This window comes from Marmota monax, unplaced genomic scaffold (assembly GCF_021218885.2).
Source record: "Marmota monax isolate L192 unplaced genomic scaffold, Marmota_monax_Labrador192_F-V1.1 WCK01_AAM20220418_F8-fsc00113, whole genome shotgun sequence".
NCBI classification, from domain to species: Eukaryota; Metazoa; Chordata; class Mammalia; order Rodentia; family Sciuridae; genus Marmota; species Marmota monax.
This window is the reverse complement of record NW_026694479.1, coordinates 1,102,715-1,126,842: the sequence shown is the minus strand read 5'-3', so window position 1 is coordinate 1,126,842 and position 24,128 is coordinate 1,102,715. Positions and strand designations below refer to the sequence as shown.

At 40.9% G+C, this 24,128-nt stretch overlaps 1 protein-coding gene across 1 annotated transcript in view; it reads right to left on the bottom strand.

The window, feature by feature from the left end:
* Positions 1–7,226: 7,226 nt before the first annotated feature.
* The window catches only part of Enpp6 (ectonucleotide pyrophosphatase/phosphodiesterase 6), a 111,146-nt gene continuing 94,244 nt past the window's right edge, over positions 7,227–24,128 (bottom strand). Inside the window, exons 7-8 of the mRNA XM_046419096.2 lie at positions 16,543–16,666; positions 7,227–11,099 (exon numbers count right to left, since the gene is read on the bottom strand). Of these exons, the coding sequence (XP_046275052.1) occupies positions 10,891–11,099; positions 16,543–16,666 (333 nt within the window). The 3' untranslated portion in view covers positions 7,227–10,890. The remainder of the gene's footprint in view (positions 11,100–16,542; positions 16,667–24,128) is intronic.

Sequence of the window (24,128 nt, the reverse complement as noted above, 5' to 3'; positions counted from 1 at the left end):
TTAATAATTTGATGGCATGATTGGAGGTGGTGGAAACTGTAGGAGGTGGAACCTACTTGAAGGAATGGATCTTTGCCTGGCCTCTTCCCCATCCCCACCCCCTCTCTGTTTCCTGACCTCCCTAAGGTAAACAGATTTGTACCACCATGCCTTCTCTGCCGTGATAGTCAGCCTGAGCACAGGCCCAAAGCAGTGAAGCCAGCCTCTGAAACCATGAGCCAAAATAAGTCTTTCCCCTTTTAAGTAGTTTTTCTCAAGTATTTGTCTTAGTGACAAAAAGCTGACTGAGCTCAATCATAAAAGGGCAAATAACCCAAGGATAAAACAGGCAAAGGATTTGAATGGATGTTTCTCCAATGAAGATGTACCAATGACCAATACGCACATAAAAAAAAAAAAAACAAAAAACGTTCAACACGATTCATCATCAGGGAAACACACATAAAGAAAACCACAGTGAGATACCACTCACTTCACACTCATTAGGATGGCTATAATCAAGAATGAAAGATAATGGGGTAGGCCTGAGTCCATCCCACCACAAGCAGACCCCCACTGGAGCTCAGGCCCTAGCCCAGATTCACCTTTACTGACCTGCGTGGGAGCCCAGGCGCAGAGTAGGCCTGGGTCCACCCCCTCACACACCTGAGAGCCCAGTCCTAACCCATTTTCATCTTGGGTCACTGCAGCCATTGCCATAGACTTCCCCATGCAATAGACTCTACCTTGCACCAACAGACAGGGCCTAGAAGCAGCTGAATCTTGGAGCAGGCATCCCAAAGCCAGTGTAAGGCCTACCCTTTCAGCCCCATCTCTGAAAGACATTGCATCCATCTTGGGTCACCTCCACTGCTATCTCGAGTTACTTCTGCTATTGCCACCACCACCTTTAGTTGCAGTAGCACTTATCATGGGACACCGGCAGGGTCTGGAAGCCCAACACCAAGGTGAGGGTACAGATAATCTGCACACATACTACAAGATTATAGGGTAGAAACTGTAATAATTCAGATCCACTCTGCAAGAAAGGAAGACACATAGACAACATGAAAAAACAAGGGAGGAAAGTGCCCCAAACAAACCAGAATACTGTAATAACAGAACCCACGGACAGCAAAGTTGATGAAATGTCAGACAAAGAGTTCAGAATGTTCATAATTAAAATGATCTGTGAATTAAAGAATGGCCTAAATGAGCAAATACAGGAAAAAAAATTTATCATTCCAACAAAGAGATAAGAAAACAAATTTAGGCAACCATTGATGACACCAACAAAGAGATAAGGGAGCAAATACAGATAGCAGAAGATTACTTCAAGAAAGAGATAGAGATTCTGAAAAAAAAAGGAAATCTCTGAAATGAAAGAAACAATAAACAAATAAAGAACTCAGTAGAAAGCATCACCAACAGACTATATCACTTAGAAGACAGAACGTCAGATAATGAAGACACGGTACGCAAACTGAAAAATAAAGTTGACCACACAGTGAAGATGGTAAGAAGCCATGATCAGAATATCCAAGAATTATGGGACAGTATCAAAAGACCAAATATAAGAGTTATTGGCATAGAGGAAGGCACAGAGTTTCAAGCCAAAGGAATGCATAATCTCTTCAATGAGTTAATATCAGGAAATTTCCCAAACATGAAGAATTAATTGGAAAATCAAATACACCAAATGTACAAAATTACAATAGATCTACACCAAGGCACATTATAGTGAAAATCCCTAGCATACAGAATAAGGATAGAATCTTAAAGGCTGCCAGAGAGAGGAATCAGATCACAAAAAGGAGGAGACAAATTCTTATCTCAACAGATTTCATAATCTAGACCCTCAAAGCTAGGAGATCCTGGAACAATGTATACCAAGCTCTGAAAGAAAATGGATGCAAACCAAGAATCTTATATCCAGCAAAATTAAGCTTCAGATTTGATGATGAAATAAAAATCTTCCATGATAAACAAAAGTTAAAAGAATTTAAACTAGAAAGCCTGCACTACAGAACATCCTTGGCAAAATATTCCATGAAGAGGAACTGAAAAACAATAAAAATCAGCAGAGGGAAATATTACACTAAAGGAAAAACTAATCAAAGGAGAAACCAACTCAAGGTAAATACCAAAAATAAACAAAAATGGCTGGGAATACAAATCATGTCTCAATAATAATCCTGAATGTTAATGGTCTCAACTCACCAATCAAAAGACATAGGCTGCCAGATTGGATTAAAATAAAAATACCCAACAATATGCTGCCTCCAGGAGATTCATTTCATAGGAAAAGACATCCACAGACTGAAGATAAAAAGTTGGAAAAAATCATACCACTGACATGGACTGTAGAAGCAAGCAGGGTTTCTATCCTCCTATCAAATAAAGTAGGCTTCAAGCTAAAGTTAATCAAAAGGGATAAAGAAGGATACTCCATACTGCTCAAGGGAACCATACACCAACAAGACATAACAATTATAAATATATATGCCCCAAACTATGGAACATCTACATTCATCAAACAAACTCTCCTCAAGTTCAAGAGTCTAACAAACCAAACATGATAATTCTGGGTGACTTTAACACACCTCTTTCACCATTGGATAGATCATCCAAACAAAAGCTGAACAAAGAAACTATAGAACTCAATAATACAATCAATAACTTAGACTTAACTGACATGTAGAATATTTCATTTTTCAACAAGAAAATACACTATCTTCTCAGCAGCACACAGATCCTTCTCTAAATTGGCCATATATTATGCCACAAAGCAACTCTAAGAAGATACAAAAAAGTAGAGATACTACCCTGCATTCTATCAGATCATAATGGAATGAAATTAGAAATCAATGATAAAATAAGAAATAAAAGCTACTCAAACACCTGTAGACTAAATAGTATGCTACTGAATGAACAATGGATTGCAAAACATCAAGGAGGGGATTAAAAAATTCTTAGAGGTAAATGAGAACACTGATACAACACTGATATAACTGAGATACTATGAAGGCAGTAACTAAGAGGAAAGTTCATTGCATGGAGTTCATTCCTTAAAAGAAGAAAAAGTCAACAAATAAATGACCTAACATTACATCTCAAAGCCCTAGAAAAAGAAGACCAAATCAATACCAAAAGTAGGAGACAGGAAATAATTAAAATCAGAGCTGAAATCAATGAAATTGAAACAAAAGAAAGAATTGAGAAAAAAAAAAGTTGGTTCTTTGAAAAATTAAATAAAATTGACAAACAGTCATGCTAATGAAGAGGAGAGAGAAAACTCAAATTACTAACATATGTGGTTAAAAAAGAAAATATCACAACAGACACTACAGAAATACATAGGATAATTAGAAATTATTTTGAAAACTTGTACTTCAATAAAATAGAAAATATTGAAGTCATCAACAAGTTTCTAGAGTCATATGATTTGCCCAAATTGAATCAGGTTGATATACACAATTTAAACAGATCAATTTCAAATGATGAAATAGAAGATGCCATCAGAAGCCTACCAACAAGAAAAGCCCAGGACCAGATGGATACATGGCCGAGTTCTACAAGACCTTTAAAGAAGAACTAATACCAATACTCCTCAAATTATTTCATGTAGAAAAAGAGGGGACACTTCCAAACTCATTCTATGAGACCAATATCACCCTAATTCCAAAACCAGAAAGGACACCTCAAAGAAAGAAAACTTCAGACCAATATCTCTAATGAACAGAGACGTAAAAATTCTCAGTGAAATTCTGGCAAATTGAATATAAAACTTTATCCAAAAGATCATGCACCACAACCAAGTGGGGTTCATCCCAGGAATGCAAGTTTGGATCAACATACATAAATCAATAAATGTAATTCATCACATCAATAGAGTTAAAGAATCATACGATCATCTCAATAGACACAGAAAAAGCATTTGACAAAATACAGCACCCCTTCATGTTCAAAACACCAGAAAAACTAGGCATAATAGGAACATATATCAACATTGTAAAAGCTATCTATGCTAAGCCCCAGGCCAACATCATTCTAAATGGAGAAAAATTGAAAACATTCCCTCTAAAACTGGAACAAGACAGGGATGTCCTCTTTCACCATTTCTATTTAACATAGTTCTTAAAACACTGGCCAGAGCAATTAGACGAAAGAAATTAAAGAGATACAGATAGGAAAAGAAGAACTCAAATATAGCACTAGCTGCTGATGATATGATTCTACTCCTAGAAGAAACAAAAATTCCACCAGAAAACTTCTAGAACAAGTAAATGAATTCAGCAAAGTAGCAGGAAATAAAGTCAACACCCATAAATCAAAGGCATTTCTGTACATCAGTGACAAATCCTCTGAAAAGGAAATGAGGAAAACTACCCCATTTACAATACCCTAAAAAAAAAAAACAACTTAGGGATCAACTTAATGAAAGAGGTGAAAGATGTCTTCAATGAAAACTACAGAATGCTAAAGAAAGAAAGAAGACCTTAGAAGATGGAAAGATCTACCTTGTTCTTGGCAGGATTAATATTGTCTAAATGAACATACTACCAAAAGCACTACACAGATTTAATGCAATTCCAATCAAAATACCAATGACATTCCTCATTGAAATAGAAAAAGCAGTCATGAAATTCATCTGGAAAAATAAGAGACCCAGAATAGTTAAAGCAATCCTTAGCAAGACGAGTGAAGCAGGTGGGATAACTATACAAGAACTTAAACTATACTACAGCAATAGTAACGAGAACAGCATTATATTAGCACCAAAATAGACTTGTAGACTAATGATACAGAATAGAGGACACAGAGACAAACCCACATAACAACAAGTTATCTTATATTAGACAAAGGCACCAAAAACATACATTGGAGAAAAGATAGCCTCTTCAACAAATGGTGCTGGGAAAACTGGAAATCCATATGCAACAAAATGAAATTAAACCCCAATCTCTCACCATGCACAAAACTTAACTCAAAGTGGATCAAGGACTTAGGAATTAAACTGAGACACTGCACTTACTAGAAGAAAAAGTAGGCCCAAATTTCCATCATGTAGGATTAGGCTCCTACTTCCTTAATAAGACTCCAATAATGCAAGAATTAAAATTAAGAATCAATAAATGGGATGGATTCAAACTGAAAAGCTTCTTCTCAGCAAATGAAACAATCAATGTGGTGAATAGAAAACCTACATTTTGGGAGAAAATTTTTACTACATGCACATCAGATACAGCACTAATCTCTAGGATATATAAAGAACTAAAAAATTAACACCAAAAAAAAAAAAAACCCCAAATAACCCAATCAAGAAGTGGGCCAAGGAACTGAATAGACACTTCTTAGATGATATACAATCAATCGACAAATATATGAAAAAATGTTTAACATCTCTAGCAATTAGAGAAATGCAAATCAAAATTACTCTAAGATTTCATCTCACTCCAGACAGGTTGGCAGTTATTAAGAATACAAACAACAGTAAATCTTGGCAAGAATGTGGGGGGAAAAGGCACACCCAGACATTTCTGGTAGGACTGCAAAATGGTGCAGCCAAGATGGAAAGCAGTATGGAGCATCCTTGGAAAACTGGGAATGGAAACACCATTTGAGCCAGCTATCCCTGTCTTTGGTCTATACCCAAAGGACTTAAAAACAGCATACTACAGGGACACAGCCACATCAATGTTTATAGCAACACAACATACAATAACTAAACTGTGGAACCAACCCAGATGCCCTTCAGTGATGAATGGATAAAGAAAATGTAGTATATATACACAACGGAATATTATTCATCATTAAAAGAGAACAAAATCATGGCATTTGCAGGTAAATGGATGGAGTTGGAGAATATATTGCTAAGTGAAGTTAGCCAGTCCCAAAAAACTAAATGCCTAATGTTTTCTCTGATTTAAGGATGCTAATTGATAATGGGATTGCGGGGGGGGGGGGACATGGGAGGATTAGATGAACTCTAGGTAGGGCAAAGGGGAAGGAAGGGGAAGGAGGGGGCATGGGGGTAGAAAAGATGGTGGAATGAGATGGACATCATTACCCTAAGTACATGTATGAAGACACAAATGGTATGACTCTACTTTGTGTACAACCAGAGATATGAAAAGTTGTGCTCTATATGTGTAATATAAATTATAATGCATTCTGTCACATATAACAAATTACAATTTAAAAAAAGAACAAAAGATAATCACAAGTATTGAAAGGATGCAGAGAAATTGGAATATTCATATATTATTGGTGGAATGCATAATGGGGAAGCCAATTTGGAAAATTGTAGTTCCTCAGAAGTTGAACATGAAGTTGTCATGACTCAGAAATTCCACACCTAGGTGCATTACCAAGAGAAATGAAAATGTGACATAAACACATGCGCATGAGTATTCAGAGAAGTGTTATTTGTAATATCTAAAAAGTGAGAAAAAAACAAAATGTTCATCCATGGATGCACAGTTAAATAAATTGCAGCATATCCATACAATGAAATATTATTTATAAATAAAAGAACTGAAGTATGGATTCAAGCTATAATCTTGAAAAGGTTATGCTGAGTGAAAGAAGTCCTCCACAAAGGACAATATACTATGTTATTTCATTTTTATGAAATATACAGAATAGGCAAATCTATTGAGACAGAAAGTAGCTTAGTGGTTGCTTACGGAGGGTGTGGGGAGTGGCTGCTAACATATTAATGATTTTAGAGTTGGGGTGATAAAAAGTTTCTAAAAGTGATTATGTGATAGTTGCACAACAGTAAATATGTGAAAATTCATTGAATTGCCCACTTTAAATGGATGCATTATATGATATATGATTTCAGTCTCAATGCTATCACTTTTTTTTTTGTTGTTTTGTTTTTTGGTACTGGGGGTTGAACTCAGGGGCACTCAACCACTGAGTCACAACCCCAGCCCTATTTTGTAATTTATTTAGAGACAGGGTCTCACTGAGTTGTTCAGCACCTCATTATTGCTGAGGCTGGCTTTGAACTCGTGATACTCCTGTCTCTGCCTTCCAAGCTACTGGGATCATAGGCCTGCTCCACCATGCCCGGCTCAAAGCTATTACATTTTTGTAAAGTTGAGATACTTGATATCAAATCCCCTCTCTCCTTTTCTTCCTTCCATCTAATTTATAAGCCTGGGATAAAATATGTTTGGTCTATGAATTAAGGTATGATTATATGTCAGTTGAGTTAATAAGAAAAGAAAGCAAGCTAAAAGTGGAAAATTCATTTAATGAAAGGAGCTACAGGAAAAGAGAGAGGAACGGGTCTCCCTAATGACATTTATTCTTTTTTTCATTCAACACGTATTTATGGGACATTTGTTAAACATTTATGGCACTATAATAGGTGCTGCTTCATGATTTCAAAGCAACATAGTTTATTTTCCACAGCATATACCTGAGACAAAGTTTCAAATGTTTTAAAACCAGTCTGTCAAGGCTATCGCCTCCCTCTTTTTTCTAGCAAGCCATTTACAGAAGCTGACTTTGGTCTTTCACAAATTGCTTAAAAAGATAAAACACACAATCACATTTGGAAATCTCTTGATATTTACATAAATACGAAACACTTTGTTGGAAAATGTGTAAGATACCTGTGTGTCTTGAACAATGTCCAAACTTGTTTGATAGCACCGTCAGGAATCTTAGAGCCACAAGGAGTGGGGTGTGGAGAAGCCACGTTGGTCTTTTGGTCCTTCCCTCCACTACAGGGGCTGACACATATATCTACTTTGGTTTAGGGGAGGCTGGACACCTGATCAACTGAGGTAAGTGGCCAATGTCAGCCCAATGGTTCTGGAGAAACTCACAAATTATCAAAGAGCTTTGGGGGCGGGGGGACTCAGGTCTGTCAGGATCAAATCAGAGCTCATCTATCTTCAGAGAAAACCCAACCTTGGATCAGTGTGATTGAAAAGTGTTGTCTGAGCCCTATTCCAGGTTTTCCGAGCCTGTAGCTGTTATGGTAGGTCAGATGAGCCCTGAAAGGCGAGAAAGTTTGCAAAGTATTGTCTATCACTGATCTCAGATCTGATATGGATTTCTAAGGTCCCTCTAAAAGTGAAGAGAACTCAGTTTTTATAATTCAGGACTCCCATGTTAGAAAGAATTGCCTGGGCTCTTCTGGTTTATGATTAGGTCTTTAGAACTTGGAATCTTATAGAACTTTAGCACTTATGGAATCAAGTTCTGGAGATCAGATACGTGGGTGGAGAAAGTTTCCCTTCACATCATCTATAGTTTAAGGAAAATTCCTTTCATTTATCCTTGGTGGGTTAACCCAATTATCTTCCTTCTGGAATTAGCAGAAAAGTTGGGAAATAATCCAGGGAGGGAAGCGTCTATACCTATTCCTAGCAGATTTTACGCCAATGGAACAAAAAATATTTAGAAAGGTGAAATTTTCCTGGGGAAAAATAATGCAAATTTAAAACAAAAATAAAAGGAACAAATTTGAGCCAATAATTCAGCCATTCAAATGTATGCATTATTAGGCAAAAAAGTTTTTTTTTAAAAAAATTCAGATTCTGAATTTTTAAAATTATTTACCAGTATTCATGATTCCTTTGGTATCTTATTTTCTTTAATTTGTGCAACATTATTTATTGAGAAATTATACTTTTTCAGAAAAATAGCTGAAATTTTGTTATGTGCCTTGAAGTTTTTAAGGGTGAGTACAGGAAAGAAAGGGAAGAACGGAACAGGAAAGGCAAGACTGTGTCCGTATTTATCCCCTCTTGATTTTGAGGATGCACTTTTATTTAATTGCTTGGATACCTCTGAGAGATCCTTCCTTCCCAGGGCAGGAAGTGGGCTCCATAGAATTCAACAGACCACCTTCCTTTACAGAGGTAGCCAATTTTGAACAATAGATGTCTGTCTCCACCACCAGCCCCATGTTCTGAGAGTACTATTTGCTTTCAGCCACACAACAAAGGCTGATTTGCCTCCTTTCCGACTGAGTCAATGTTTGCTGGAGCTTTAAAAACACCTTTCACAAATCCTTAGAAATCTTTTGTGAGGAACAATTCAGTATTTCAAAGTAGTGATCCATTGCTCTCATGATTCATGGCATGGAGAAGCCTCCCCATCTTCCTGAATCAGATGAGGCTTGATATTCCTTCCTCAAGATAAATACCTTATAAGGGCTTCCTTGTCCTGAGGAGCCCTGAGGTGTGGGCCTCCTGACAGAGTCTCACGTGCAGATGTGTTTCATCTCAGGGGAAACATTTTAAAAGCAATACTGGGATTCATATACAGATTCTCCTCTACTTAAGATTTATCACATTCTGATAAACCCATCATAAGTTAAAAACATCAGTGAGTTAAAAAATGCATTTAATACATCAAACCTGCTGAACCTCATGGTATCAGTTATTGACCCCATGACTTCATGGCTGCCTGGAGCTGCCACTCAGCATTATAGACAGTCTCATACGGCATCTCACTAGCCTGGAAAAGATTCAAGTTCAATATTCTAAGGGAAATTTATACTGAATAGGTAGTGCTTCCATGTCATCATCAGGTCAAAAATCATTAAGCCAAACCATCATATATGGGGGCTACACGAGAGTCTAATCATTTAAAAATACAGGTATCGTTTGAAGATCTCCTACAGCAAACTTAGGACACTAAACTAAAAATATATCAACTCAGGCTCAGGGGCTAGTCTCAAGCACTTCTAAAGAACTTAGGTCTCTGAAGTGGCACTTTGACCTTCAGTTTGATGTTTGTTTTTTACTCAAATGGCTAGTTGGTCAGGGACTGGGATCCAGCTCCGTCAGGCTCTCCCCATTCCTGAACCCGGCCATTTCCTTTGGGACTCTATGTTATACAAGGATTTCCTTTTGCAGCTGTTAAGCAAGTATTGCTTCAGGGCTACTGGTGCATGGAGCTTATGTCCAATGTGTCACCAGTCCAAGCAATGAAGTAAGATTTCTGCTAGCATGTTCATATTCTCTTTGCCTGCTCTGAATTGGCATGACAAATATTACTGTTGTTTGCCCCAAATCAGGAGCCAAAGAGTGGTGGTGTTTGAAGAAGTTGTCATATGGGCAGATGGGTGGGCAGGCAATCTAACACTCCTTTAACTTGAGGGTCTGCTATTTCCAAGGCTTCATACCATGATATTCTGTGTGATAAATCTCATAGAAGTGCATATCTGTTCCTAGCTTTTCTTCCCTTCAAGGGAAGGGAGAAGGTATTGAGCACTAAGACTTTGGGAGGGGACCCAGGTTTTTCACCTTGTTCTATGAGTTCTCCAGTCCTCATGGGTTTTTTGTTGATACATGATCCCTGCTAGGATATGTCCTTCCTGGGACTTTGTATAAGATGGCAAAACTATGAGCTGGGTCAGAAACAGCAGACATTGCTTTCATGTAGAACTTCTCCTTTCTGGAGTGGAAGGGTCAGTACAGGATTGTGGTCACAGACCTCAAGGATGGCTCCTGAGTGTATACAGGGAACAAATAAGGGCCTGGTCTGAGAAGCAATTTTGTGCAAGGCAGGACAGAGAGGGACCCAGGATGAGCACAGACTATCCACTCCAAGTTTGGTTGCTTCAGGACACACCAGTGCTGAGCTACTCAAGTAGCTCATCTTGAGGAATTATTCGAAAAGAAAGGAGAAAACTGCATAAATCTAGACAAATGAAAATATAGGATTTGCCTACTTTGGGGAAAAACAAAGTTTAGAACTTTTTTTTAAAAAAAAAAAAAGTATGGACATTTATGGGTAGAAGTATCCTAGAACAATATATTTACAGTGTACATGGCCTTGATTGTGTTAATGAAGCTATTATTCACACAGAAACTGGGAAACATTCCACTTTGGAGGCACACTTTGCTGACAGCATTTTTGGGATGGACAATATGATCAATATGCAAACAGGAAGAAGAGAATCAAGGCCAGTGCACAGCTGTTTGGCTGGACAGAGGAGGCTGAGCTGGCCGGGTCCTTCAGCATGCATACCACCCTGGACCAGGACCCATTGTTGGGCAGCGGGGAGATGCCAGCCATGCTGCACATGACGTTGTAGACGTCCACGGATCTGATGGGAGCAGCTCTGAAGTTGGATTTGAAATCTGGAAGGAAAAGGAAAACAAGCGGGTCGTCACGGTTGGTAACCTAACTGAGAGGAGCTGAATCAAATATGGAAGAAATCTACTCAGACTCCAGGCAATTTGGAGACTGCAAAATCCTCTCCATCAATGGGTGTGGCCAAGTGAATGTGAATGTGAAAAGCTCTAGGTCATGGAAAAAAAAAAAAAAAGCCATAGCTTTCGATGGCTCATAGATGAACTCTTTAAAAGACAAGTCAAGAGACTTTCTTTGTGCCTAACTGTGCTTCCTTTGTGACAACAGATCTTTCCTGCAGGGGCAGAAGGCCCAGCTGAAGCTGCACTATTTCTACAGAGCCCTGGAGAGCCACGGTGGCCAGAGAAGATAGATTGTCTTCCTGGGCTCCCCTTAAATTGTACACATATGTTCTGGAACATCTTTCTGGCTGGACTGAGAGCCAGGGTGCCGGTATCTGCTGCATAGCAACTCAAGAATGTTTCTCCATTTTCCTGCCACATAAAGGTCCCTCTTGATGGAATGAGAAGCTGTATCATGTCCTTGGTGTTGCCAGCTCACCAGGAATGACAAGATTTTTCTAAGTAGGTTTAGAAGATCTAATTCTGTGCCTCTACTCAGAACCTACCCCAAACTTGGGCTGTAATACTAGAGTGTAAAGAGCAAGACCGGTCACTAAGATGCACTTAAGGTGACTTGATAAACCATAAGCCATTGGAGGGATTTTAATCGAGATCACCTTCTCCTTCTCCTCTGGAGGTGAATGAGGTGCTGAATACAAAGCACTTGTCCATCAAAGGGGAATGAAAGGAAGGGAGCAGGATGGGAATAGGAAAGACAGTAGAATGAATCAGACATAATTTACTGTGTTCATATATGAATACATGGCCAGTGAAACTCCACATCATGTACCAGCCAAGAACGGGATCCTAGTTAGAATAAGTTATACTCCATGTATGTGTAATATGTCAAAATACATTCTACTGTCATGTATCTCTAAAAAGAACAAATTAAAAATTTTTTTTACCACTTTTCAATTTGAAGAGTGAAAATAAGAGTGTAGTAATAACAAGCAACTTTGTTTTTAGGTCCCCAACAAAATACCCGAAGCTCCGTTAGGGCTAAATTCACAGAAGAGATTTGATTCATGAATACAAGCCAGTGCTTTCAGTTCAAGATTTTTAAAAGAAATAGGTTGTTTTGGTGGGACTACAAAATCAAGTCTCTATCTCAGAAAATAACCTTTATAATTACTTTGCTAAAATGATCACATAGGCTACTTAAAAAGGAAACAAACAACAATAGCAACATATTCTTGAAGCACCAACACCAACCTCTGCTCCTGGGATTACAAACATGAAAGAAAGTTATATACAGAAAACTCTGTCACACGGTGTGTCAGATCCAGGGCAACTTCTGATGTGTTGGGTTTTCCTTACTTTGGAGAATTAAGATTGAATTAAGTGTAAAGAGGTGCAAGGGCTCAACAGGAAGTGGTACCCAGATCCTAGGTCTAGACACACTGCAGGTGCTTAATAAATGGCAGCCATTGTTATCAATCAACATGTATAATAAATTTCCAGCAAGGGAAAACCTTGGATTGAAAATGTTTGCCTTATAAATTATTTAGAAGGCTGGGCATGGTGGTGCATGCCTGTAATCCCAGTGGCTTGGGAGGCTGAAGCAGGAGGATCATGAGGTCAAAACCAGCCTCAGTAATTTAGTGAGGACCTCAGCAACTTTGCAAGACACTGTCTCAAACAAATAATAACAAAATAAAAAGAGCTGTGGCTCAGTGGTTAAGTGCCCCTAGGTTCAATTGCTGGTACAAAAAAAAAAAAAAAGAGAAAAAGTTATTTAGAGGGTTCAGTTTTTTTTTTTTTTCTTGTTTGTTTGTTGAGTATTTTTGGAGCAGGAAGGATAAGGGTCAGCACTACTTCAAAGTCAAAACTAGTTTCAAAAAAATTAATAACCCGCCTGAAGGAGAAATGAAGGGGCTACTTCAGCACCCTCTTTAAATAGATAAGGTTGGTGACTGCACTTCCCCATCAGAAGAATCCACTGCAGCTTGAGAAATCAATGGAACATTTGTCCCAGTGGTATGGAAGCCACTCTTCTCTCTCCTTCTGATTCACCATGTGACCTGGATGTGACAGTCACACTCCCCATCACTCGTGGTATGTCACATGTGGGAGGTAGGGTATGAGAGCTGTCCTTCCCTAGCCTTTCAAAAATCCACTTTTTTTTTTTAACACTTCACAGAAAAAAAAAATCAAGCTCAGCTTCTTCTGACAAAAGTGTTAGGATAGATTATCTTTTCTATTTTCCCTTCAAAGTACAAAACTAAATCCTGTGCACATAAGCAGGAAAGAGAATTGGGTTTTCTTTCCCATCTAGTTTATGGTTTCCTTGTTCTTTGGGAATGGAACTTTGGGGCCCAAATGTAGAGATGATCCAGGCTAGATTGAAAGCTTCTAGAAAATTCTTGAATAGCTGAACAATGTCCAGTCCAGTTTGGGAGAACCCCGATAAACTCCACTAGCTCAAAATGGCATTCTGAACCTAGAATGGGACTCCATGTTATTCCCATGGGTTTACATACTTCTGGATATAAAAGGTATCTCCCGAAGAGAGAAGGATCTGCAAGCTTATGCTGTGCCTGGCCACCTTGAATGAGGCTCGCTGCTCATGGTGGCTGTGTGAATTGCATTCCTGCTGTCTTATCTTGAATGCAGAGTTCTCTAGGGCAAGATTAGGCTGTTCAAAAATTAGAAACCGGGATTAACCAGAGAAGCTATCTTCAGAATTATTTCCCTTTCTCTTTGCTGGGCCAGATTTACTCACTTCTAAGGCTGGTTATTGGGGCAGCCGCAGTAATGCCCAGCTCCCTCCCTAAGCAAGAAGCACAGACAATTAATCAGGAGGGATGCACCTTTATCTCCAAGTGCAGCTAGATAGCTATTAAAGGCCTCACTCTTAAATTTCCTTCTGAGTAAACAGTCCATGTGCAAAGCTGTTTAATCTTTCATGAGACTTGGTGCCAGAAACGTGACAGTTTGTGAGAGGCTCTCAAGGCTGTATCTGCCTTTTGCAATTAGCTCAGTCCATTTTCATCAGGGGTTGTCTTTCTGTTGGTAAGATCAAGGACTTTTAGTTTTAAAAGAGCCTATAGTGGAGGTCTTGGTTAATGGACAAAATCTCCCCATTGAATTTAACTCTAATTTAATGCAGCTTTGGGTACTTCACGTAGAAATTTGGGTTTGGGGCTAGATTTGGTTCTGCTTTAAAATATGTGTAAGACTCTTGCTCACATACACTCCTTCAATGGACAAGTGTTTTGCATTCACGATATTACTTGCCTCTTCTAGTGAAGGAGGAGGCAACGCTTATTGATTGAAAGCCCTGATTACTGGTGTTTTCCCCTATGAAGTCAAAAGCCTTGGACCATCTCCTATGGATCTACAGTTGACCCCAGTCTTGGAGTCTCCATTCTTAATTGCTTTAACCTCAGAGCTCTGCATGACGACCCAGGGCGTGGTTAACAGGGGGCACCTGATAACTTTCACTGGTCAATGGCAATGTGCTCAGACAACCTGTGAATTCACAGGTCAACACCATGGACGCAGCTAGTGCTCTATGTATGTTTGCTGCTGCTGGCTCTTATGCCCACTTTGGGACTTGGGAACTTGGGTCACATGAGGTAAAGATTTTGGACCAATGTATCCCCCAGACTCAGACTCTCAGAGGCTTTCCTGGAGGTTGCAGAAACTGACACCTCATTGTTCTTGAGAGAGATTTTGTGGCAAGTAGAGTGATCCAAGGCAGACCAAGGGACATGGGGAAGTTGACTTGTCCTTGGTTTTGTTACAGTGAAGAGAAGAGTGTACAGATGGGATGTTCAACCTATAATTGGAAAGGGACATGCGGACTTTCTTGGATTGAAACATTTTTAAAATATTTTTTAGTTGTAGATGGATACAATATCTTTATTTTATTTATCTACTTTTATGTGGTGCTGAGAATCCAACCCAGTACCTCTTGAGTGTGAGGCAAGCGCTCTACCACTGAGCCACAACCCTAGTCCCTGCACTGAAACATTTTGATCAACATCTAGAAAAGGCATCTGGGACCAGGCACCAGGGGTTAATTATATATATAAGTATATATATTTATAAATATATATATATGCATATATATATATATATATATATATATATAATTTTTTTCTTTTTTGTAAATTTGGAGGCAAGGTCTAAGTTTGTTTAGGGCCTCACTAAGTTGCAGAAGCTGGCTTTGAACTTGTGATCCATCTGCCTCAGCCTCCGAAACTGCTAGGATTTCAGGCACACACCACTGTGCCTGGTCCCAGATGCCTTTTTCTAGATGTTGATAAAAATGTTTCAGTCCAGGAACTGGGGTTGTGGCTCAGAAGTAGAGCATAAAGATATTGTATCCATCTACAACTAAAAAATATTTTTAAATGTAAATATATATACACATATTATATACAGCATAATATATATAGCAAAATATATATGTATGTATATATATATGCTGGTATTTGGCTCAGTGCATCCCTGGGTTCAATCCCTAGGACCGAAAAAAAAAAGGCACTTGGGATATAAACATTAGGGTAATTATATTTAGAGAGGAGAGATGGACATTAGTAAGGAAGAAGAGTAGACTATGAACTAATCAACTGATGGTTGGTGGCTATTGAGTGCTTTTTTTCCTTTTTTATTTTGAAAGAATGAGGTGTTCAATAGTAATGTGTAGTTAGAGTATTTGGTAAACTTTTCCAAAGTGTGAATTTACAGTGTCCTATCAATTAAATCAAATGACCAAATAGGCCCTCTCCATCTCCCCTTTCCTCCAGCACTTTGGAATACCATCTGATTAAAGAAGGTTCAGCAAATTTACTTCCATCCAAGACTTCCTTAGTCATTCTGGCTCAGAGTCAATCCCAAGGTCATTTCTGAGCCTGCCCTTGCACACATCCCAGCTTCTGGTTGGGCCCTAAACTGAATTAACCCACAGGGGTGGGTGCTCTAGACAGGGAGGGACCATGTAAAGGTCAGAGCAAACGAAGCAATTGCATCAACTTGGAAACACAGCTGTCAGCAACATGGTATCCCGTAAGCTTTCCTGGACTTCAGATAGCTGTGAAGCAACGTTTTGATGAATTAAGTAAAAAATGAATCACAAACATGTGGAATACATTTTCTTCATTGCACTCAGGATTTAAAATTTACAAGGAAAAGTATTTGGCCACAACTGCCAAACCCAAGAAGCATTTGAAAGGAAGCCAGCAAAAGATGTTTCATGGAGACCGGCTGGGTTTGCTCAGCTTGGCTCATAAAGAGGGTCCATAAAGAGATCACTCGGTGAAGAGTCCCTTTTAGAGCACCTCTCTGGGAATAGCTAAGAGGATTGGGTCATGTCCTTGCCTACCAGGTCCAAAGGCCAGGAAGATGCCTCTCATGTCCATGAGCTCGTTGTCATATCCGTGCCATCCATGCTGCCAGCCTTCCCGCCTGCCTGTGCTGTTCATCCAAAACGGAAGCGCCTCTCGACTCTGAAATCGAGCAAGACAATGACGTTATGCTGTGTCACCACAATTGTGATGACTGGGCATCAGGCCAGACTGCCCCACAGTGGGGACATTCCCTCCTCGGCACCCCAGGTGGGTCATCAGCCACAACGGCATCACCCCCTGATCTAGGTAGCTCACACCTTTGGCTGCAGCCTCTTAAACTGCTGCAGAACTTCAGCTGGAAGGTATTTTCTTACATGGAACTGAAGTGCACCTTCTAATCAGTTTTAGAACTACTAAATCCAGCATGTTAGGGACAGAAGGGAGGTTAAAGTGTGTCTGTGGTATAATAAAATATATATTTGGTTTTTGTCCTAGGTTCCTGACATAGAGCTCCTAAAATCCTTGGAATTTCCTGAATCATAAGAGTGCTTTATGTTATTCATAATGAAACCCTTCCTCCTATATCAGAGTCTATGCTAGTAAGATGAGTTGTGGGGTTGGGGGACGCTAAATAGCTTTGGGATGAGGACTGATCACCAGAGGAATGAAACTTGTGATGAGAAGGTCAGGACTCTCAGCCTTGTGCCATCTCACTGGGGAGGGTAACGGTGCTGGAGACTGGGTTGAATCATGTGATCAATGATTTAGCCACTCACTCATGCCTACACATGGCATCCCATACAAAACCCTGGGGTAATGTGTTCCAGGCAGCCTGCAGGGAATGAAAGCTCCGTGACCCCCACTTTTTATGCTTTATTATTGACATCTCCTCCATCTGATTCTTCCTTTATAATAATACCGTAATTACAAGTGTAACACGTTCCTGAGTCCTGTAATTTATTCTAGTGAATTATCAAACCTGATAAGTAGGGTTGTGAGAACCCTTGAATTTGTTTCTTTTAAACTTTTTTATTGCAATATTATTATTACACATAAGAGTGGAATTCCTTGTTACACATTCACACATGTGCACATGTAATGGTAGAATTGGGTCACTGGATCCCCAATATCTCCCCTTCCTTCCCCCACTTCCTCCCTTGGTCCCTTTCCTTTACTCTATGGGTCTTTCTTCTGTTTTTATGAGATCTTCCATGAAGATCTCTATCTTGCACATATGAGAGAAAACATATGACCTTTGACTTTTCTGTGTGGTTTATTTCATTTAACATCATGCTTTCAGGTTCTATCCATTTTCCTGCAAATGACATGATTTCATTCTTCCTTATGGCTAAATAGAATCCTTGAATTTGTAGCCAAATCAGACTCAAGTGCTGGCAGCCAGGGAGCCAGGACTTGCACAGAATGGCTGAATCCTGTGGGACTGAGCCACCTCACCTGTGAGGCCTACCGTAACTCTGGGTATTAGTGTCAGCACTGAATTGCATGGTAAGATACCCAGGTGAGGCTGAAGTGTTGTTGAAAAACAGTGTATATACATTGCTAGCAAAGCCACTGAAACCTGCAGGGGCTCACTCACTACTGTCCCTTTGCCCCTCCACCCCGTCCTTCTTTCCTTCTGGCTCCACCTCAGGAAAAGCACAGAGCTTCTTCTCCTGCATTTAGTCAAATATCCAGAAATGACGTCCAAGGTCCTCTGAGGCAGGCCTGTGTCCCTTCACTTCCCTCAGTCATACTTCATTCGGGATGGGTTCTGGAACCATCACTTCTCTGTCACCTTAAGAACCCGATGTTCTTAGACTGCAGGTGCTTACTGTGAATCCTGAGGAGGTGCAGGTTGTTGAAGGCAACCCTGGCCATTTTGTTGCAGAGTAACTAACTATTCATTCCTGATATTCCAATCGTCTTCCTGCTGAGCAGGGTTTAATATTACAAATATTTCAAATGCAGGAGATTGATCAGTTGGTTTTGATGACAAGTTGAGTCAAAACAACAAAACTATTAACAATTTCTAGGCTGACTTATAAGATTAGTACTAGTAGTATCATGTACTGAGTGAGCCATACAGTTCACCAGGAGCCAACCCTGATGTTCACTTAGTTGTCACAATATCTCAGTGTGGATGATAGTATTATCCCCATTGGCAGGAACTATTTGCAGGAACTATGGCACAGAGAGTTTAAGTGATACTCTTGGAGTCACACAGCTAGTGAAGGGGAGTGCTGGGTTTGAACCAGGCTTGTCTCCCAGTCCTGTGTACCTTCCAGAGTTTACAGATAGAAGCCATTGCCCTGCTCCTGCTGGAACTGGTCAGTGAGGTGAAGTGTCCCCTTGTTCCCTATGGATTCATCCACTGTGTGTGACCAGGTACAAAGTACAGAGATGAGATTTTGGAATTGGATTGGCTGTGGGGTTCAATTCCAGTTTCTACTCTCTAGCTCTGTAACCCTGACAAGCTACTTATCTTCTCTGAGTTTCACTTTGCTTGCTGTATACAGGGTTGATAATACCCACATTACCAGGGTTTTGAAGTACGGCATGACCATGTGCTAAGTGCCCAACACACAGTAGGTGCTCAACAAATTGCTGCAATATGGTCACCAGATGCCACTGGCTGTGGCGAGGCACTCTGGTTACAAAAGCTGAACTCTCCCTTGCTTATTTAGCTGTCATATCACATTGCACACCCATCCGGTCTCACCCCATAAATCGCTCCTTAGCATTTCTGCTTTCCAAATTGCACTATTTCATTGACTCTCCATTTCCTGAATTTCCATCATCCCTTGTCCCTCCTTCTCCAGCTGTAGCTTGTATTTTTCCATGGACATGCTTTATGAACTTACTGCATTTCTAACTTTATACTGTTCTTTATCTATGGTAAGGATCACAACATATCCCAATTTCGCTTTGTCAGCTAACTTAATGTGTTGCTTCCCTCCTCACAGCCCACAAGGCCATGGCAGTGACTCCAGAAGCACTAAGTAGAACATTTTTGTTATTGATGACCTTACTAATAATGAACCCCATAATAGATATGTACCCCATAACACAGGGGTTGGCCAAGGGTATGAGGATCATTCGCCTGATTAAAAAATTACAGTCTAGCTGGATGAGGTGGTGCACACCTATAATCCCAGTGGTTTGGGAAGCTGAGGCAGGAGGATCATGAGTTCAGGGCCAGCCTCAGCAACTTAGTGAGGTACTAAGCAACTCAGTGGGACCCTGTCTGTAAATAAAATACAAAAAAGGGCTGGAGATGTGGCTGAGTGGTTAAGCACTCCTTAGTTCCATCCCTGGTACCAAAAAAAAAATTACAGCCTAAAAATTGCAGTTATTCATGACACAAATAAATGCAAAACAACAATGAAAACCTCAGCCCTGAAGGTGATTGGAGATCTGTCTGTCAGAGGCAAATCCACTCGATTTTACTAAAGTGACAAGTTACCCCAGCAAAAGGCTCTTTTTCCTGATATAGAAAAATAATAATAAACTGGTTCTATGAGAAGGTAATATTTCATCTAAGTGATTGGATGGAGTATATCTCATGCATATGTACACTACATGTTACATTAGGTTCAAAAGAGTGCTCTGATGATTTCCTTCCTTCTCCAAATGGCTCTCATAATCCTTATATTGTTTCCCATGTTATCTTTTCAAGGCACACATATGGTGCTATGCCAGTGAAGTGTGTCACACACCTCTCAGCCTCCAGAGTGGGAACCCCTACCCTGTGGGTCCTCAGGCTGTCCAGACTGTGCCAGACCTTTGGACTGCCACCTAGTGCCACCTAGTGCCACCTAGTGACTTCCAGTGAAAGTGCCCACACCCTCCATCTGGCCAAAGGGATGTGTGTAGAGAGGAAACCAGGAGGTGAGTGTAATCAAGTTGGATCACTCAGGCAGCCAGGCTCATGGTCGTGGGGACAGCTAATTCCCAGGGTTATAGGAAACACCCCTCCTCTAACAGCTTGTCCTAGAAGAGGGTGGTGCCCCACTAATAAACTGATGGGGGAGGAAGGATTGGGGTGCTCTAGCCAGCATTGGGACGTGCACTGAGCTCTGGATCTGTGCCAGGTTCTCTGCTAGGCTTTAGGGGGTGGAGGCATGTGGGGTGGGGTGCAGGCAGGAGGGCAGCAATTCCTTCTTTACCATCGAGGGCGGGGGGGCTTGCACTAGGCACTGGTTTTGCTTCCTGAGTCAGCCAGGACAAGACCAGAAATGGGTGCCTTGAGCTGGAGACAATGAGGGGGTTCAGGGATTCAGGAGGCCTTCAGTAGGGTGGAAGCAGGAGGAGCCCTGGGGGGACAATCACCCAGTGGGATAGGGCTCTGCTCATGTATGTGAGCATGTGAGACTGTGTATGTGAGAGCACATACATGTGTTTATGTATGTGGGGGTATGAGTACACGTGTGTGAGTATGTTTATGTGTATGAGAGTGTACAGATATGTGTGAACATGAGTGAGTGGAACATATATTTGTGTACATGAGTTTGTTATGAGTGTATGTGAGTGTGTCTATGTGAGTGTGCATGCGTGCATGTGTGTTGAGTGGGGTGAGGGAGGGGAAGGGCCATAGGACAGGACACACATGAGGCACTCATGGAGAGGATGAGGATGTCCTAAGACTCCACAGTGACAAGCCCCTTGGGAGCTCTGTTCTGGGAAGGCCTGTCCCTGAGGAGGTCCTGAGAAGGGAGGGGACCTTGCATAGCTGCATATGAGAAAAGAAGATCAGAAGAAGGCAGACATTGAGGTGAAGGAAGAGGAACTAGGGGTTTTCTGCTGCTCTACCCGAGGATGTGCTCATCCAGAAGGGTGACCAGCTGTCCCAGTTTGACACTGAGGGGCTGCAGGGATACCAGACCTTCAGTTTTAAAACTCAGACAGCCCCAGGCCAGCCAGAACAAGTTAGTCACTCTGCATGAACCCTCTCTTAGGAATTTAAAAAGAGTCCTCACCCAGGTGATCTGTTCTGCACTCCTGAGCACCTTTCAGGATCCCTCGCCATGCATGGTGGATGCAATGCCAGGACCCTCCTTGGTGGGCCACTCAACTCATTTTGAATGCGAAGGAACCACAAATAGAAAGCTCCCCATGAGAACACCTTGTGAAAGATGGCGGAGTTGTTATGTTTTGGACCTGGTTTCTTTTGTTTTGGTGCCTTCACTCCATTACCAGGGCACCATGATAATGACTATCATAAGCTTGTTTTAATTTGGAATGGGAGAGGGATCATTATGAGTTAGGAGTTATAGTTTCTAGTACTAACTCTTTGTTTCAGTCATCTTTAGTGTTAAAGAAAAATCAGTAGGTGAAGGGAAGTGGGAGGAAAATGGTGGATCAGAGGAACCCATGGCACCCTAGCAGCTCCCGGAGACTGAATTATAACAGCAGTTGAGCAGCAGCACATTGAGGCAGAAGACTGTGGGAGAATGCTGAGTGGCAACTTGGAGAGCTAGCAGCCAGGTGAAAACCAAAAATATTAGTCTCTAGAATAGAAAGAGATTAGTAAAAGGCCTAGATGGCGTCAGTGACGGGCACGCAGTGGCTCAGCGGGAGAGGGGAAGCTCCCTTCCAACAAGCCAAAAGAAATTCTCCCACCAAGTTTAAGATAAGCAGATGCTGCTGTCCAACAAATTTGCAATCTGAGCAGAAAATAAACTCAGACATGGCAATCTGAGCCAGAGCACGAGAAAAATCCCAGCACTCTCTGGGGTGGGGGCGGGGTGGAGTAGTGAAAGTGGGGGAAGCGTTGACAGCTTAAAAAGACTCTTTGTTTGGACTTCCTGAGTGGGAGCCTAGAAAACCCTGCAGTGTTCCTTGGCTTTTCATATTTTGCTATTTTTCTAATTTTTACATTTTTCTCTTGTTCTTGGTATGCTTGCTTCTCGAATATCCAAGACCAAACAGCCACTTAGACTTTAATTTTCACTGGCTGAGTGGATACCCATGCAGCACATCAGGTGAGACTGTAACTGGGAGAAGCTCAGGGTGGTCATCGGAGTCATGGCTGCAGGTCTCGAAGTCTGCAGAGCAGAGAAGAGCAAAGAGTGCTTTCATTTCAAATTGGCAGTTTGGTCTCTGGGATCAAGAACATGACTGACAGGAGGTGGAACAGGGATGGATCAGGGTCCGGTGAAAAGTAGGACCCCACTACACCCTACCAAGGGCCCCCCCCCACCTCTCTTATGCCTGGAAAGATCTGGAAGATATGATACATCCTGCATACCTCCCCCCAGCATTTTGGAATGAGGAATGTGACACAATCCAGATGGATCTGGTGGCCCAACTGGGAGGGCTGCCCAGCAGACTTACACTGCCACCCCTAGTCACAATAACAAAGCCATTCTGCAGGTAAAGTTTGCACTGGGCTACACAACACCCCAGCAACAGAGGCCGCCGGGCAAGGAGGAGGTGGAGCTCACCATGCGGACAATCCTAACAAGTCTGGCTGTTTAGGGTCAGAGCTGAACACCAACAAACAGCACAGTATTTGTGTCACACAAATCTCCTAATAGTGGGGAGATTCTAAAATGGAAACCCCAGAAAGAAAGGTCACCATTTCAAGAACCTCAGCAAGAAGAAAGCTGGATCTCTGTGTGACAAATGTTTGTATTAGCTGCTTGACAGAAACTGATTCCCAGTGTCCCTCCAAATTTGGGGTTTTGCTAGTTCTCTAATTTTACGTATTTTGTCAATTAATTGGAACTCTTCTTGAGATCTCATTTCCTCTCTCCTGTCTACAACCTGTTCCCATCTCTTTCAACTTTTTTCTTTATCTTGTCTTTTTTTTGCTTTCTCTTTTATTCTGTTTTGTTGTTGTTGTTGTTTTAAAATCTTTTCTTCCAATTTAATTTAGTAGCTTATCATCAATGTTTAAACTTTTCAGCCTCTTCTATACTATTTCTCACCCACTTTTCTCTTTAGTTAATAAAGTCATAAAAATTATTAGTAGTCATGCCTTTTGAAGCACTTGTTGATATACGGTTTGCTCTTAAACCACCACTGTTTCTGGCAGTTACTCTTTTCAAATTGGTCCTGGGGGTTGAACTTGACACTTGTTATGCTATCGTATTGTTGAAGCTAAAAATATACCTCCAGCCCTGCACTTATGATAAGGCAAGAGCTACTCATTAGAGGACCCCACAATGTAAAAGAGGAAGAGGTAACCATCTCAACAGATGCATAAAAATAGGGTCTCAGCAACCCTGAGGAAATAAGCAAACAAGACACTTCCGTATGCTGTAACCCCTAGTAACCAAACACACAGATATTGAAATCCCAAACAAAGAATTTTCAAAGTTGATTGTAAAAATGATCAATGACCTAAAAGATTTTGCAGCATCGCTATTTTAAATTAACCTCCAGAGGGGCTTCCTGTTGTGGGAACCTTTTGAGTCCCTTGGCCGTGGTGGTTAAGAACCTTAGTGCCCCATGCCACTACCAAGAGATGTCCCTCTAACAGTTTTCCTGTCTCTGTCTTTCTAAAACTGAATTTAATTGCTCAGCCTCAGGCCCCTGGCCTGACCCTGGAGAGCCCCTTACCACAAACAGCTTGATCCTTGACATGGAAAATATTAGACAGCAAAATCAGCAGGGACCA